The sequence below is a fragment of the Emydura macquarii genome, unplaced genomic scaffold, assembly GCF_026122565.2.
Source record: "Emydura macquarii macquarii isolate MOO-44397 ecotype Brisbane River unplaced genomic scaffold, CSIRO-AGI_Emac_v2 contig_3296, whole genome shotgun sequence".
NCBI classification, from domain to species: Eukaryota; Metazoa; Chordata; order Testudines; family Chelidae; genus Emydura; species Emydura macquarii.
The window spans coordinates 289,965-303,883 of NW_027133433.1; the positions used below are offsets into that span (position 1 = coordinate 289,965).

General features: G+C 62.9%; 2 protein-coding genes across 2 annotated transcripts; one reads left to right on the top strand and one right to left on the bottom strand.

Moving 5' to 3' along the window:
- Positions 1-5,856: 5,856 nt before the first annotated feature.
- On the bottom strand, positions 5,857-11,959 carry CUNH19orf85 (chromosome unknown C19orf85 homolog). Its single transcript, XM_067532774.1, has 4 exons — positions 11,888-11,959; positions 11,624-11,777; positions 6,470-6,743; positions 5,857-6,319 (listed from the first exon to the last, which is right to left on the bottom strand). The coding sequence occupies exons 1-4, from the start codon at positions 11,957-11,959 to the stop codon at positions 5,857-5,859; spliced, it is 963 nt and encodes a 320-aa protein (XP_067388875.1).
- LOC137143151 (urotensin-2 receptor-like) lies at positions 11,958-12,941 on the top strand. The gene has a single exon (XM_067532775.1). The coding sequence runs from the start codon at positions 11,958-11,960 to the stop codon at positions 12,939-12,941; it is 984 nt and encodes a 327-aa protein (XP_067388876.1).
- The last annotated feature ends 978 nt before the right edge of the window (positions 12,942-13,919 follow it).

Here is a 13,919-nt window from a genome sequence, read left to right on the forward strand (position 1 = left end):
GAAAAGTGCAGAGTCCTCCACTTAGGAAGGAAGAATCCCATGCACAGCTATAGACTGGGGACCGACGAGCTGGGCAGCAGCTCTGCAGAAAAGGACCTGGGGGTAACGGTGGATAAAAAGCTGGAGATGAGTCAGCAGTGTGCCCTGGTTGCCAAGAAGGCAATGGCATATTGGGCTGCATTAGGAGGGGCATTGCCAGCAGGTCACGGGAAGTGATTATTCCCCTCTATTCGGCATTGGTGAGGCCACATTTAGAATATTGTGTCCAGTTTTGGGCCCCCCCACTACAAAAAGGATGTGGACAAGTTGGAGAGAGTCCAGCGGAGGGCAACCAAAATGATGAGGGGGCTGGAGCACAAGACTTATGAGGAGAGGCTGAGGGAACTGGGCTTGTTTAGTCTGCAAAAGAGAAGAATGAGGGGGGATTTGATAGCAGCCTTTAACTACCTGAAAGGGGGTTCCAGGGAGGATGGGGCTAGGCTGTTCTCGGTGGTGGCAGATGACAGAACAAGGAGCAACGGTCTCAAGTTGCAGGGGTGAGGTCTAGGTTGGACATTAGAAAATGTTTCTCACTAGGCGGGTGGTGAAGCACTGGAATGGGTTACCTAGGGAGGTGGGGGAATCTCCATCCTTAGAGGTTTTTTAGCTGCGGCTTGACAAAGCCCTGGCTGGGATGATTTAGCTGAGGTTAGTCCTGCTCTGAGCAGGGGGTTGGACTAGATGACCTCCTGAGGTCCCTTCCCACTCTAATAGTCTATGATTCTATGACTCTATGCCTGAGGCGTGGGGGGTCTGTACGCAGTGGGACACAAAGAACGGGGGCCTGGTGTTCCCCCCTCGCCCTGGGGAGAACGCAGTGGGGGACGTCTCGCTGCGGCTGGCTGGCACAAGGGGTCTGTGGGCCGAGACGCTGACGTCTGGTTTGTTATGTTGGTTTTCCTAGACATCTTATTGTTAAAAACAGAATAAAAAGTTACTAGGGGGGAAAAAAACCAAGAATACTCCCCCGACCCCTGGAGGGATTTGGCCAGGATGTCGGGGTTCAGGCCCCCAATCTGGGGGGGGGAAATGCCAGGGGATCTGTACCGCCCAGGCACTGGCAGGGCTGGGAGATGGTGCCTTGGACAGTGGCAGCGGACAGATAAAGCAGCTGCATTTAAACCCCTCTCTTTACACAGGCGCCAGCCCGGCTTCCAGCCCCACCAATCCCCCAGAGACCCCCAGCCCCACCTCACCAGCGTTCTCGGGGCTCAGCCACAGCCCTTCATTGGGTAAGTGACATGGAAAACAGAGCCAGGGCTGGGTTCTGATCTCAGCCTCCCCCGGTGTCAATCCAGAGTCACCCCCCAACTGCAATGGGGGCAGGGCAGGGTCTAATCTCAGCCCCCCCTCCACCACCACCCGCTGCCGACTAATATTTAACCCCTGGCAAGTGGCTGCAGACTGACCCCTCCCCTCTTCCTCTCTTTAGCAGCCCCCACCTCCCCCGCGCTCCCCGATTTCACCCATGGCAACCTCATCCGTCTGGGCCTGGGCGCCGGGGTCCTGCTAGTCCTGGGGGTGATTCTGGCCAAGTCCTGCCACAGAAAGAAAGGAGAAAGGAGGCCCCCTCGACCAAGTGAGCGGCCGGACACAGAGAGGGGTTCCTCCCATCAGGGCCTCTTGTGCCCTCAACCCCGGCGTTCCCTCCCCTCTCCCCCAGGGAGGATGCTCCTCACTCCTGACCCGCCATCCAAAGCAATCCACGAAGAGTTACAAAGGAGGGTCTTGCAAAACTGCTGGGCAAAAAACCGACAGCTGCCGTTCAACGCTGAGAAATGCAAAGCAACGCACGTTGGAAAACAATCCCACCGGTCCAGACAAAATGATGGGGTCTAAATTAGCGGTTCCCATGCAAGAAAGAGATCTTGGCGTCAGCGTGGATAGAGCCCTGAAAACATCCACTCAGTGTGCAGCTTCGGGTGACCAGGCAGGCAGCACATGTGAAAAATCGGGACAGGAGGTGGGTGGGTGGGGGAGGGGCAATGGGTGCCTATATAAGGAAAAGCCCCGAATATTGGGACTGGCCCTATACAATTGGGACATCTGGTCACCCAAGTGCAGCAGCAGTCAAAAAGCTGACAGAATTTTAGGGCCCACGAGGAAAGGTCATTAGGCTAGATTACCATTAGGGTAGATAATAAGCCGGAAAATTTCATACTGCCACTATATAAATCCATGGCACGGCCATACCTTGAAGACTGCAGGCAGTTCTGGTGGCCCCATCTCAAAAAAGACAGGTTAGAAGTGGAAAAGATGCAGAGAAGAGCAACAAAAATGATTAGGGGGCTGGAACAGCTTCCATAGGAGGAGAGATTAAAAAACCTGGGACTGTTCAATTTGGAACACCTTGGTTCAACCCCCCCGGACCACACACACACACACACACACACACACACACACACACACACGCATGCACACACAGAGTGGCAACTTTCACATCCCTTCTCTGCAGCACGGGGTGCTAGATGGTCTCAACAACACAGCAGTCAGCGTTGTTCCTGGGCCGACAAACCGGTGCCGGGGGGGCGTATGATGGAGGACATAAAATCATGACTGGTGTGGAAAAAGTGACTAAAGAAATGTTATTTACCCCTTCACGGAGCACAAGAACCAGGGGCTCACCCAATTAAATGAATAGGAAGCAGGTTTAAAGCAAACAACAGGAAGTACTTCTTCACCCAACACACAGCCAACCTGTGGAACTCACTGCCAGGGGATGCTGTGAAGGACAAAAGCATAACAGGATCCAAAAGAGAACTAGATAAGTTCATGGAGGATTGGTCCATCAATGGCTATTAGCCAAGATGGGCAGAGATGCAACCCCGTGCTCTGGGTGGCTCTGGTCTCTGTCTGCCAGAAGCTGGGACTGGATCACACGCTAATTGCCCTGTTCTGCTCATTCCCTCTGAAGCACCTGACAGTGGCCACTGTCGGAAGACAGGATGCTGGGCTAGATGGACCATTGCTCTGACTGTTCCTAGCTCTTATGGTCCCAGCCATGTGGGCTGGTGAGCTGGGCAGTTGCTTTAGGTGAGAAACTCCTTCAGCCCAGGCCTTGAGCCTGTTAAAGGTAAATTTCAGCTCTGACAAGGATGTTCTGATTTGGGGCGACGCGTAGCCCGCTCCGTTTCCAGCCTCCTGCTTCGGCGGTGGTAATAACCATCTTTGTTCCCGCCGGGACTGTTGCTGCGGGTGGTTGTGTCCCAACGGTTTGACCCCCCCACCCCAGCTGGGTCCAGCTGTGGGGATCCCGGCCCCCTTGCAAATAGCCATGCTGGTAATTACCCTGCGCGTTCGTGTCCACGCCGCTGGGGGACGCCTGCAGAAGGGACTTGTGGGGGGCAGCTGCTGTTAACCTGAAAGGCAAAGCTGTCCGGGGGTGGGGGCTAACGGCTCACAAACCGGTGGCCTGGTTCTCAGAACCAAAAGAACCGATTTGGCTGAAATTCTCCCCTCTGTCCCGCCCCCCAAATTCACTCCAAGGTGGCCCCCCTGGGCCGAGGAAGTCCAGCCCCATTGGTGAACATGGGGCAAAGTTACCAGGGGCTGAAAACAGGGGCTTAGCATGGAAAGTGGCAGGCGACCTGCACTCTAGCGCTTTGACTGAGGCCTCGACCCTACCCGGCTTTGGGGGAGAAACTGGAGGGTCCTGGGGCCTGGGGGTACTGGGAGCAGAGGGCCCAGATCTGACAGTAGGGGGCGCTAGACCAGATCCTCGCCACGTGTCTCCAGGGACCACAGCCCCACAGGACACATTCCTTCTCTGCCTGCCGAGGGTGGGGCCAGCTGCTGGGTGGGGTGATCCTGGCAGGGGCCGTGGGGCCCAGAGGGGGGGTGTGTGACGCAGCACAGAGAGACCAGAAGTGCTTAGATCTCAGCGCTAGCCATGCACAGGACCCACCCCAGCTGCAATGTACCCCCCCCCCCCCCCCGCAATGGACTCCCCACCCCAACATCCAAGACGCCGCCAGCATCTGGAAAGGCAGCAATGCACAATAGGCAGAGCCCAGGTTGGGGAGCCAGGACTCCTGGGTTCTATCCTCCACAAGCTCCCTCTCCTCTCGCTGCCTCAGTTTCCCCCTCTGGAGACTGGAAGGGCTTTGCGGTCTGTGGGGCAGGGCTGTAACACACCCACCTCGCTGTGGGGAATCTGCTTCTCTGTCTGGTTCCCAGCTCCGTCGGGACAGAAGGAAAGCCAGATGCCCCTAAACAGCCAGGGCTTCAGCCAGCCGGGCAGAGACTAAATTTGGCAGGGGTGGGGGGTAAGTGTGCATTACCCCAGGTCAGGGAGCCCAGCTATGGGGGGGAGGGGGGAGCTGGACAGAATGGGAATTTGTCATAATAATTTGTATGACTAGTGTGTGTGCCTCAGTTTCCCCTGTGTGGTGCATGCTTGAAAAGGTGGTTTATGCTTTGCAGAGACCCAGACCTGAGGCCTGGCTGTGTGGGGCCTGCCTGGCTCCCCCCCGCCCCCCAAATCCATGGACAGTCACAGAAAATAGTGGCCCCCCCACCAATTGCCCGGACATTTGGTAGCTAGCAACTAATGCTCATGGCTAACCCAGCCCACACACAGGAAGCCAGCCAGGTGTGACCAGCTGGAGAACAAAGGACGAGGAGGAGGCCAGGTGCCAATGGCTGCCCGGCTTGTGGACTGGGACTCACGGGCCATCAGAGGGGAGCTCCGGGCTTGGGCCCGACCCAGCTGGGCTTTGCTGTCGCTTTCCGTTCTCTGTGTTAACGCAGGACTGTCTGCGCTAGGGCCCCGACGCCTAATAAACCCTCCTGTGTCCACACCGCTGGGGCGGGGGCTGGTTATCCGGGGACTCCTCGCCCGGTGGCTGAGATGCAGCCACCTCTGGGGTGGGGCCTCCGGGGGGGGGGGGGGGGAGGGCTGGTTACCCAAGGATCCCCTCGCCTGGCGCTGAGACATGGCCTCTCTGGGGTGGGGCACAGGGGCTGGGTATCCGGGAACCCCGACACAGTGAGAGATGGGGCGGAACTGGGTGACCGGGTGGAGCTGGGCGCTGTGCCGGGAGGTGGGCACGGACACGAAGGGGTCGTGTCTCTGCCAAGGCCCTCCCGCCCTCCCCCCCCAGGCTGGGCGCGCAATGGAAATTGAAGCACACCAGACACCATTATGCATCGGCCTTCTTGTTTATTAGACACAGACGGGATGTGGGGGGGGGTCAGGGAATTATTTGGGGGGGGGGTGCCCCCATCTTTCTTGATGCTAATCAGAGGAGTTCTGCTTCTGGGAGATGGGGGAGGCTCAAAAATAAGAGACCCTTCCCCACCTTACAATTATTGGTGTGACACAGGGCACCCCTCAAATCCAGGAACATCTGTCACTTCCACAATACCCCCAAAACCCGGAGAGCACTATGACCCCCCTCCCCACAGGAAACCCCCCCCCATGAGGAATTGACACCCCCAAAACCCAGGTTGTCCCCCCCCCCCAAGATGTGACTCCCTACCCCAGCACATGGTGGGAATCCCAAATCCAGGGAGACCCCCCCCCCCAGCAAAGTGACACCCAAAATTTAGAGATGCCCCCCCCCCCCCCCCGCATTCAAGGCTCTGTCCCCAGCTGACGGTGACACCCCCCCACACACAATTCAAGGGGTGCCCACCCAGCTCAGGGTATCCTGGCCATCTCCAAGAACCCCCCCCCAACATCTATCAGCTCAGCAGGACTCCTCTCCGGGTCCATTTGTGGGGTGCCCAGCAGATGGGGGCCCCCCACGTCCTGCAGAAGGGGTTGGAGGGGGAATGCGGGAGGAGCCTGAGGCAGTGGGCATGCAGTTGCTGTGGTTACCACCTCCCTGGTGCTGCTGCCCCATCTGGGTACCCTGGGGAGATGTGGGGCACATAGCCAGGGGGGCCTGGCGCCCAAAGAGGGGCAGCCTCCGTACCTGGCGGGGGCAGAGGGTCCCAGGGCAGGGGGTCCCAGGGCAGGGGACTCTGGCTAGACCCCAGGGAGTTGTGGGTAATCGGGGCCCAGCCGGGGGGTAGCCCCGGATCTTCGGGGCCAATGATGGGATCAAAGAGGTCGCTGGGGTCGGGGGCCGTGGAGGCCACGCTCAGGCCCCAGCCGGGCCCCGGCTCAGGGGCCACGAAGGCCTCAGCCACGCCCAGGAAGACGTTGGCCGCCGGGGCGGGCGGTGCTGGTCCCAGACACCGGGGCTCCACGCGGGGCATGGGCTCCCGCGGGGCCTCCTGGGCCAGGATGGAGGAGGCCAGGCGGCGCGTGGCGGCTTCGATGTCAGCGAATTGCCTGGGGAGAGAAGAGAGGGGCTGTGAGCTTCCCCGCAGCAGTGCCCTGAGGGGGTTGTGAGCTTCCCCACAGCAGTGCCCTGAGCACATACCCTGGTGCTGCGAGCGTCCCCCCCTTCCCCCCCCCCAGCAGTGCCCCGTGGGCTCCCACCTGCTGATCTGGTTGTGCAGGAACCGGCGGTGGTTCACCCGTCTCTTGCCGGGCCGGCTCCGGCGGGGTCTCTGTAGCGTCCGCATGATATGGGACGAGGCCACGGTGAGGAAGGTGAAGAGGTCCCGGCCGCGCTCGTACAGCCCCGCCTGCTGGGGGGGCAGGAAACTCAGTGACAGGTGCCCGCCCCGCTGTCTCCCAGCCCCTGGAGGGGCTGAACCAATGGCCAGCGCCCCCTCAGACTGGGCGAGGCCGGTCCCCCCCCCACAGAGCCCTGCAGTAACGAAGGGCAGCGGGTCTCAGCCCAGCGAGCGTGAGCCCCCAAAGCACCAGGAGGAGCGGGGCCTGTGGGTCGGGAGTGAGGGGCACCGGCAGAGCTGTGGGTCGGGGGCAGCCCAGGGCTGGGATGGGGGGAGCTGTGTCTCCGGATGGGGGTCAGCCCTGGCCGCGAGGGGCAAACGCCTCATGCTGGGCCCCCCCCCCAGGACACTTACTTGGTTCGGCATCCAGGTGTGCGAAGAAGCAGCCGTGGTTACGCAGCGTGTGTGTGGGGGGGCTCAGTTCCCCGCCCCTGTTCCCTCTCTCTTGGGGCTGCCCCCTTCTCGCCCCCTGCCCCACCGGCCCAGACCCTCCCAGCCAGCCCCGGCGCTGGCTCCAGTCTCAGGTGGGGGCCGAGCGCAGCTGGGAGAAGCAAGAAGATGCTCAGACAGTCGCCCGCGGAGCCCCCCCCCCCAGCTCCCCCCGCCTCTCTGAGCCCCTCCCTCCTGCCCGTCCCCCCTAACTCCTCAAGGAATGGGGCCTTCCCCCGTAGGGGGCGCCGGCTGCAATCTGCCCCAGGGTAAAGAACCGACTGGCTTGGGTGGGGCAGGGTGTGGGGCACGGGGCCCTCCCCCTCCTAAGTCTCTTGCTGCAGTAACTGGGGGGTTTGGGGGAGCCCCATTGATTCTAATAACAGGGGATGTGGTTTGAGAGGGGCCCCCTCCCCTCGCTCCATCTCTTCCCCTTCCTGGACCCCCATCGACCCCCCACAATCCTCCCACCCTCCCCATCATCTCTGCCCCCCATTCTCCCGCCTGCCCCCCCCCGATCTCTCCTCCACTCCCGCCCCCACCAATCCCCCCCCCCCCCCCCACACACACACGCCAGCTGTCCAATTAGGACATTCTTTGCCCTGCGATGCGGCCCTGGCACCTAGCAGCAATTGGGGGGGGGGGGGCAGACGTCGGGGGGGGGGGGAGCCACGCGCCAGCGGCTCCGTGGAGACAGGCTCAATGGGGCGCGCGGGGGCAGGAATCCGGCTGCACAAAGGGCCCCCCTCCCGGTTCCCCGCCATGGAGAGCGGTTAAAGCAATTGCGGAGCACTGGAGACTTAAGTGCAAGGCCAGCGTGTGTCTGACCCCTCCCCAGCCCCCCACCGGTCCATCCACCCTGGATCCCGCCCCCTCCCCTGCCCCCCGGATCAGACCCATAGGCCCCCTCCTCCAGCAAGGGGTGGCAGAAACTCCCCCCAACATGCACACACATCTGCTTCCCCACAGTTGCCTAAGCCAGCCTGTGTTGTCCCCCCCCCCCCCCCCAGTCCCCTCCTCCACCTTGGCAAACACTGCCCCCCCCCTTCCTGGCTGGGCAAGATCAAAGCTCAACCCCCCCCCCCCCCTTCCCAGGCTCCCCTCCGCACACACACCCCTGCCCTTCACAAGCAGGCAGCAAAATAAACTCAGACAGGGAACAATGTCTCCTCTCATGTTAGCAGGGCCCTGCGGTGTGGGGGGGGAGGCCCTGCGGTGTGTGTGGGGGGGTCCAGCAGCCACAGCCAGCAGGAATATCCTCTGAGCAAGAGGCCAAGACTCCTGGGTTCTCTCCCTGGCTCTGGGAAGGGAGTGGGGTCTAGTGGTTAGAGCAGGGGGGATCTGGGAGCCAGGCCTCCTGGGTTCTCTCCCTGGCTCTGGGAAGGGAGTGGAGTCTAGTGGTTAGAGCAGGGGGGGATCTGGGAGCCAGGCCTCCTGGGTTCTCTCCCTGGCTCTGGGAGGGGAGTGGAGTCTAGTGAATGGGTGGAGGGGGAGGCTGTCTTCCTGGCCCCTCCCTGCTGCTGCCGGTCTTTGTTGGTTTATTTTTCCACCAGGCCCGAGCCAAGCAGCGGCTGGCGCCGGGGTTGGCACCGGCAGGGAATCCCCGCTGCCCCTGGCCCAGGCTGCGGGCACGGCAGCCAAGGCGGACGTGAGCCGTTCCCCAGGAATGGCGCGGCCCGCGGCCGTCACGCCTCGGCGGCACTGGGGAGGGCAAGGCGGGCGCGGGAGGGAACGGAGAAGCAGCGCCGGGGTGGGGGCGAGGGGAGACCGAAAGGAGGGACGGACGAGCCGAGCGAGGAGCCAGGTGCAGAGAATAAGAAAGAGCCGAATTCAAGAGCGACCCAGCGAAAGGGGGAGGAAGAAGAAGGAAGCCAGGATGGCAAGCGGGGCCGGGGGGGGAGGGGTGGCAAGCGTCCAAAGCCCCAGGCTGCACTACAGCGCTGGGGCGACACAAGGCAGCTCCCGGCGCCCTCGGCCGCGGTACAGCGTTCCCCCTGCCGCCGTGCCGTGGAGCACGGGGCCGGCGGGTTGGCGGGGCTGGCGAAAAGGGGTGCAAACCTCACGGGCTGGGGATGCTCGCACCACGTTTCCAGGCGCCCCCGGGGGAAGGTTTTGCCCCCCCCCCCCCCCAGCACCCAACGGCGGCACGGCAGGCGAGCTGCCCCCCAGGGCACGGCCCTCGGCATCCACGGACGTGCTGCCAGTGAGGACGCGTGCGCAGCCGACTTCGGGCCTGCAGCGGCCGTGCGCCGGACGTAACAGGGCGACTTCGTTTTGTAGTGTAGACGCACTTAAACAGGAGTGGCTGCTTCATTCAGGCGACTCCCTGTGTGTGTGTGTGGTGGGGAGAGAAATAAGGTTACCATCTTTGAAATGCAACCCCCTCTCCCAGCATGCATCCCCCACACACACAAAACAACCCCACAACTCCAGCCTAGCCTCTAGCTAGATCGCACAGAGAGCTCCGATAGCTGCCGTCGCACGTCCCCGCACTCTCGTGTGACCCAGTGCCTCTCGTGCACACCCGTGCGGCACACGTGCGTGTCGGTGGGCCCGCAGCGCTGTACGTGTGGCTGTTTCGCCCGGTTGGCGAAGTGGGAAACCGCGGCCGCCTCTTTCGCTGGACGCAAACGTTGGCCGCCGTTTCTTTCGAGTGAATTCAGCCGTGTGGGATCACGTCACCGGCGGGTTGGCTCCGGGGGGGGGTGAAGAACGCAAGAGCCGGCGGCCAGGCAACCAGACGACGGTTCGGGATGTGAGCGGGGCTAGATTTGTAACTCTGGCGTAGGTCTTCATGGCTTTCCGTGAGTGTGCGTAATCAGAACCTGAACTGACACTTGAATAAACCTTGGAAACCCGGCTAGACTTTGCGCTTGTGAATATCCGTCTGGTCGCGAACCTTGGGCTTTATGTGTCCCTACCTCTGAAGCGAGCCGCAGTCGTGGTTTTCACAGCCATGCGAGCTGAACCAGGGTATAATGCAACGTTCCTAAATTCCTTTGACATCAAATCAAAGGCTACGTGTTGCCCATTAGCTACCCCAGAGTCCCGCCATCGTCCTGCCAATCTTCAGACCCCCCGCTTAAAAAAACAAACGGCCGAGTCGATTTTTTTCTGCCCACTGGCAAATCCATTAAAAAAAAAAACAAAGATCCCGCAGCCAGGCCGGGCAAATTCCAGCCGGGTGGGAGCTTTCAAGAGCCGACTGCCTGCCCCTAGTACAGAAACAGAGAGCCGGGGAACCATCACTGGGGCCAGGCGCCCAGCCGAAAGGGAAGAAGTGGGGGAAATCAAGGATCGCTGTGTCCTGCGGGCGGGTGAGAGGAACCCAGGGGGGTGCGTGGAGCGGCCAGGGGGCCAGGGCCCGTACCGGGGGCCGTATCTCAAGGGGAGCCCTGGCCGGTAGGAGACCCCGTCGCCGTCAAGGGTCCCGACTCACCAAGCACATAACAGAGTGACAGAGCGGGGGATGCAGGCCTGGGGAAGGAACGTGGGCTTAGCTGAAGCGGGGGGGGGGGGGGGGGAGGGGGGAATGGTTTATTCACAGACACACCCGCGGCTTTCAGAGCTGGGCGCCTGGCTAGCAGCCGCTGCTCCCCGGCCGGCAGTTTAAACCCTGACACTTCTTTCGTTACAGATGAAGACCAGGGGGGAGGCAGCAGGACTCAGGGGTTGGGAGCCCTGGGAAGGTAGTGGGGGCCAGGGTGTTGAAATGTAAGTTTTCCCGAAGGCTGGGCTGGGGAGGGAGGGGTGTGGGGGGGGGGGGGTCTCTGGCTTGTTGCTGTCTCTGGGGTTTGGTTCCTCTCTGTGGGCAAGTCGCTGACATTTGTCCAGGAAGCTTTGCCAAGGCAGATGCCCTGGATCCCGGTCTAGCCAGCTCCCCACGCCCAGACGGCTGGCCCGGGGTGGCTCTAGGGGGTGCTGGGCTGCAGGGCAGGGGGTCGGGGGCTCGGCAGGGGGCGCTCTCCCCGGGCAGTCAGTGCTGGCCCTGACGCCCCAGGGAGGCAATTTTCTGAATCAAACGGAGAGATCCTGGTGCCAAGATTCGCTGGGTCAAAAAGGCCGTTGTCCCCGGAAAGGCAAGGAGCATTTTCCAGCTGGCCCCTCGTTTGCCTTCCCTCGTGCAGCTGTTCCTGTCGTTCTGCCGGCGCTTCGCTCGCTTCTTCTGGGTCTCTGGCTCTATTTATTTCTCGTGCCCTCGGGTCCGCTGAAAGCAGCAGGGTTACGCAGCTCCCGCAGGCTGCACTTGTTTGCTTTCTTGCCTTTCTTCGTCCTTTTTTTTTCTCTCTCGTCCTTTCCCATCTCTTTCGGCCCTTCTTTGTTCCCGCGTGTTTCAGTGGAGACCCCCTTTTTCCTTTCTTTCTTTCTCTCTTTCCAACCCCTCTCCCAAGCGGTCCGTCCCGCCCGCCCGGGGGCCGGGATAAACAGGTTGCTCTCGGCAGCGCGGCTCCGACAGAAGCCGGGAGCGTGTGCCCCCACATACCGACCTAGCAGGGTGCGTGGAATGCGGACGCAGGAGACGGCCCAGGCCAGACACACACTCACACCCCCCCCCCGCCCGCCCGCCCGCCCGCCACGCACGCACCCGCGCCAGCCTGCCCAGCCACGGCGCCGCCAGACGCCGACCCTCGGGCAGCAGGGGGCAGAAGGCCAGCGATGGGGCAGTCGGACCCCCAGCCTTTCTGGCACGGCTTGGGGGTCGGAGGGTCGGACGAGAGCACGCCAGACGGAACCACGGACTGAGACAGAGGCAGGAGAGAAAGAGAGAGACAGAGGAGGTGTCTGGAGATAGGTAGATTGATAGATAGATTACGGAGCGTCTGGGGGATGGACAGATAAACGGACCGACTCTGCCGATTGAGGGACATTTCTCCTCCGGTCGGTCGAAGCCCCCGGATCCAGGCCAGCTCTCCACGGCCATGGACCCCCCCTCCAACTCGTCGTCCCCCTCCAACGGCTCACTGGTGCCGACAGATGACCTGCCAGGGGCCGCGGCGCTGGGCGCGGCGCTGAGCCTGCTGGGGGCAGCCGGGGTGGCGGGGAACCTGTACACGCTGGCGGTGGCCCAGGCCGGGGCGGCCCCCTCGGCGCTGCACGTCCACATCGTCAACCTGGCGCTGGCCGACCTGCTCTACCTGGCCGGCGTACCCTTCATCGTGCACAACGGGCTGGTGCGGGACTGGCGCTTCGGGGAGGCCGGCTGCCGGGCCCTGCTCAGCCTGGACCTGCTCACCATGCACGCCAGCATCTTCTTCCTCACCTGGCTGAGCGGCGAGCGCTGCCGGGCCGTGCGGCGCCCCTTCCGGGCCGCCCGCCCCTCGCCCGCCCGCCGGAGGGCCCTGGCCGGGGCCGCCTGGGCGGCCGCCTTCGCCCTGGCGCTGCCCATGATGCTGATGGTGCGGCAGGAGGAGCGGGCGGCGGAGGACGGCGGGGTGCGGCGATTGTGCGTGCCCACCTGGGACGAGGCCCAGTACAAAACCTACCTGACCGTGCTCTTCGGCACCAGCATGGTGGGGCCCGGGCTGGCGCTGGGGTATCTCTACGGGCGCCTGGCCCGGGCCTACTGGCTCTCGCAGACCCGGGGGGTGCTGGGCCCCGGGCGGGGGCCCAAGCAGCGGGTCTTCCTCCTCATCTTCCTCATCGTCCTGGCCTTCTGGGCCTGCTTCCTGCCCTTCTGGCTGTGGCAGCTGGTGCCCCTCTATAGCCCGGCCACGGCCGCCCGCTTGCCCGTGGCCACCGAGATCTACATCAACCACCTGGTGACCTGCCTGACGTACAGCAACAGCTGCATCAACCCCTTCCTGTACACGCTCCTGACCCGCAGCTACCGTGAGTACCTGCGGGCGCGTCAACACCGGGCCCGGCGTGGGGGGGCCCCACGGGCCCAGGACGCTGGGGTCTGAGCAGCAAACAGCCCTCCACCAGCCGCAGGTAGGGGGGAGTGCAGTGGGGGGGGGGGGGCACTGCTGGGGGAAGCTCACAGCGTTTGGGAGGGGTGCCGTGGGGCACTGCTGTGGGGAAGCTCACAGCATTTGGAAGCTGGCACAGGGCACTGCTGGGAGGGAAGCTCGCAGCTGGGGCATCCCCACTTCTCCAGCTCTAAACCAGTGGGACTGGCAGACCCAGGGGCGTGGGGCACAGGGCCTCTATCCTCTAAGGTGCGCCAGCTCCCCTTAGTGCCCATATGTTCCCCCCCCCCGGCCCCCTGTCTGATCTGGACCCTGGCTCTGTGAGGGTTGGCCCCCCTCACATTAAGCTCTGTCCCTAAGCCCCCTTCTCTGTGCACCCCTAGGAGCAGCACCCCCCTGCAGCCTGGCCATGGACCTGCTCCCCCCCTCCCCCGCTGGCCCCGGCGCAGCCCCCCCTCAGGACCAGGCGTCGGCCACCAGAGGCCCCTCAACCCTGCACAGCTGGGACCAGAGGAGAAAGGAGCCGCACCAGTGGGAAACAAGGCGACAGGGCTCCACTGCGCAGGGAGGGGAGGGACGGGGTTGCCTAGTGGTTAGAGCAGGGGTGGCTGGGAGCCAGGACGCCTGGGTTCTCTCCCGGGCTCTGGGAGGGGATATTGCCTCCCCCTGCAGTAGCTCGCGGGACCCCTGGATGAAGTGGGTCTGTGTGGCTGGGTTTCTACACGGGTGGGGGAAGGTATCTACAGCCTCCCCCCGCCCCAGGCACTAACACAGCCGGGGGCCTGACCCCTCACACCTGTGCCCAGCTCCAGAGATGCGCTGCCCGCCAGGAAGGTGGCACAAGCCAGCCCCACGTCTTCCCTTGGGGTCAGCAAACTGCGAGCACCCCAGGGCCCCTCCCCCAGCTGTGCCGGCCCCACCACTTGCCCAGGGGGACCTGAGGGGAGCCCCACTGGGCTCTGACAGCTTCCC

Excerpts from the sequence above, each read along its gene's own strand:
- LOC137143151 (XM_067532775.1), top strand. The coding sequence starts at position 11,958 with ATGGACCCCCCCTCCAACTCGTCGTCCCCCTCCAACGGCTCACTGGTG.
- CUNH19orf85 (XM_067532774.1), bottom strand. The coding sequence starts at position 11,959 with ATGGCCGTGGAGAGCTGGCCTGGATCCGGGGGCTTCGACCGACCGGAG. Across the intron at positions 11,778-11,887 it reads AATGTCCCTCAATCGGCAGA|TCCGTGGTTCCGTCTGGCGT; the intron begins GTCGGTCCGTTT and ends CCTCTGTCTCAG. Across the intron at positions 6,320-6,469 it reads CTGCACAACCAGATCAGCAG|GCAATTCGCTGACATCGAAG; the intron begins GTGGGAGCCCAC and ends TTCTCTCCCCAG.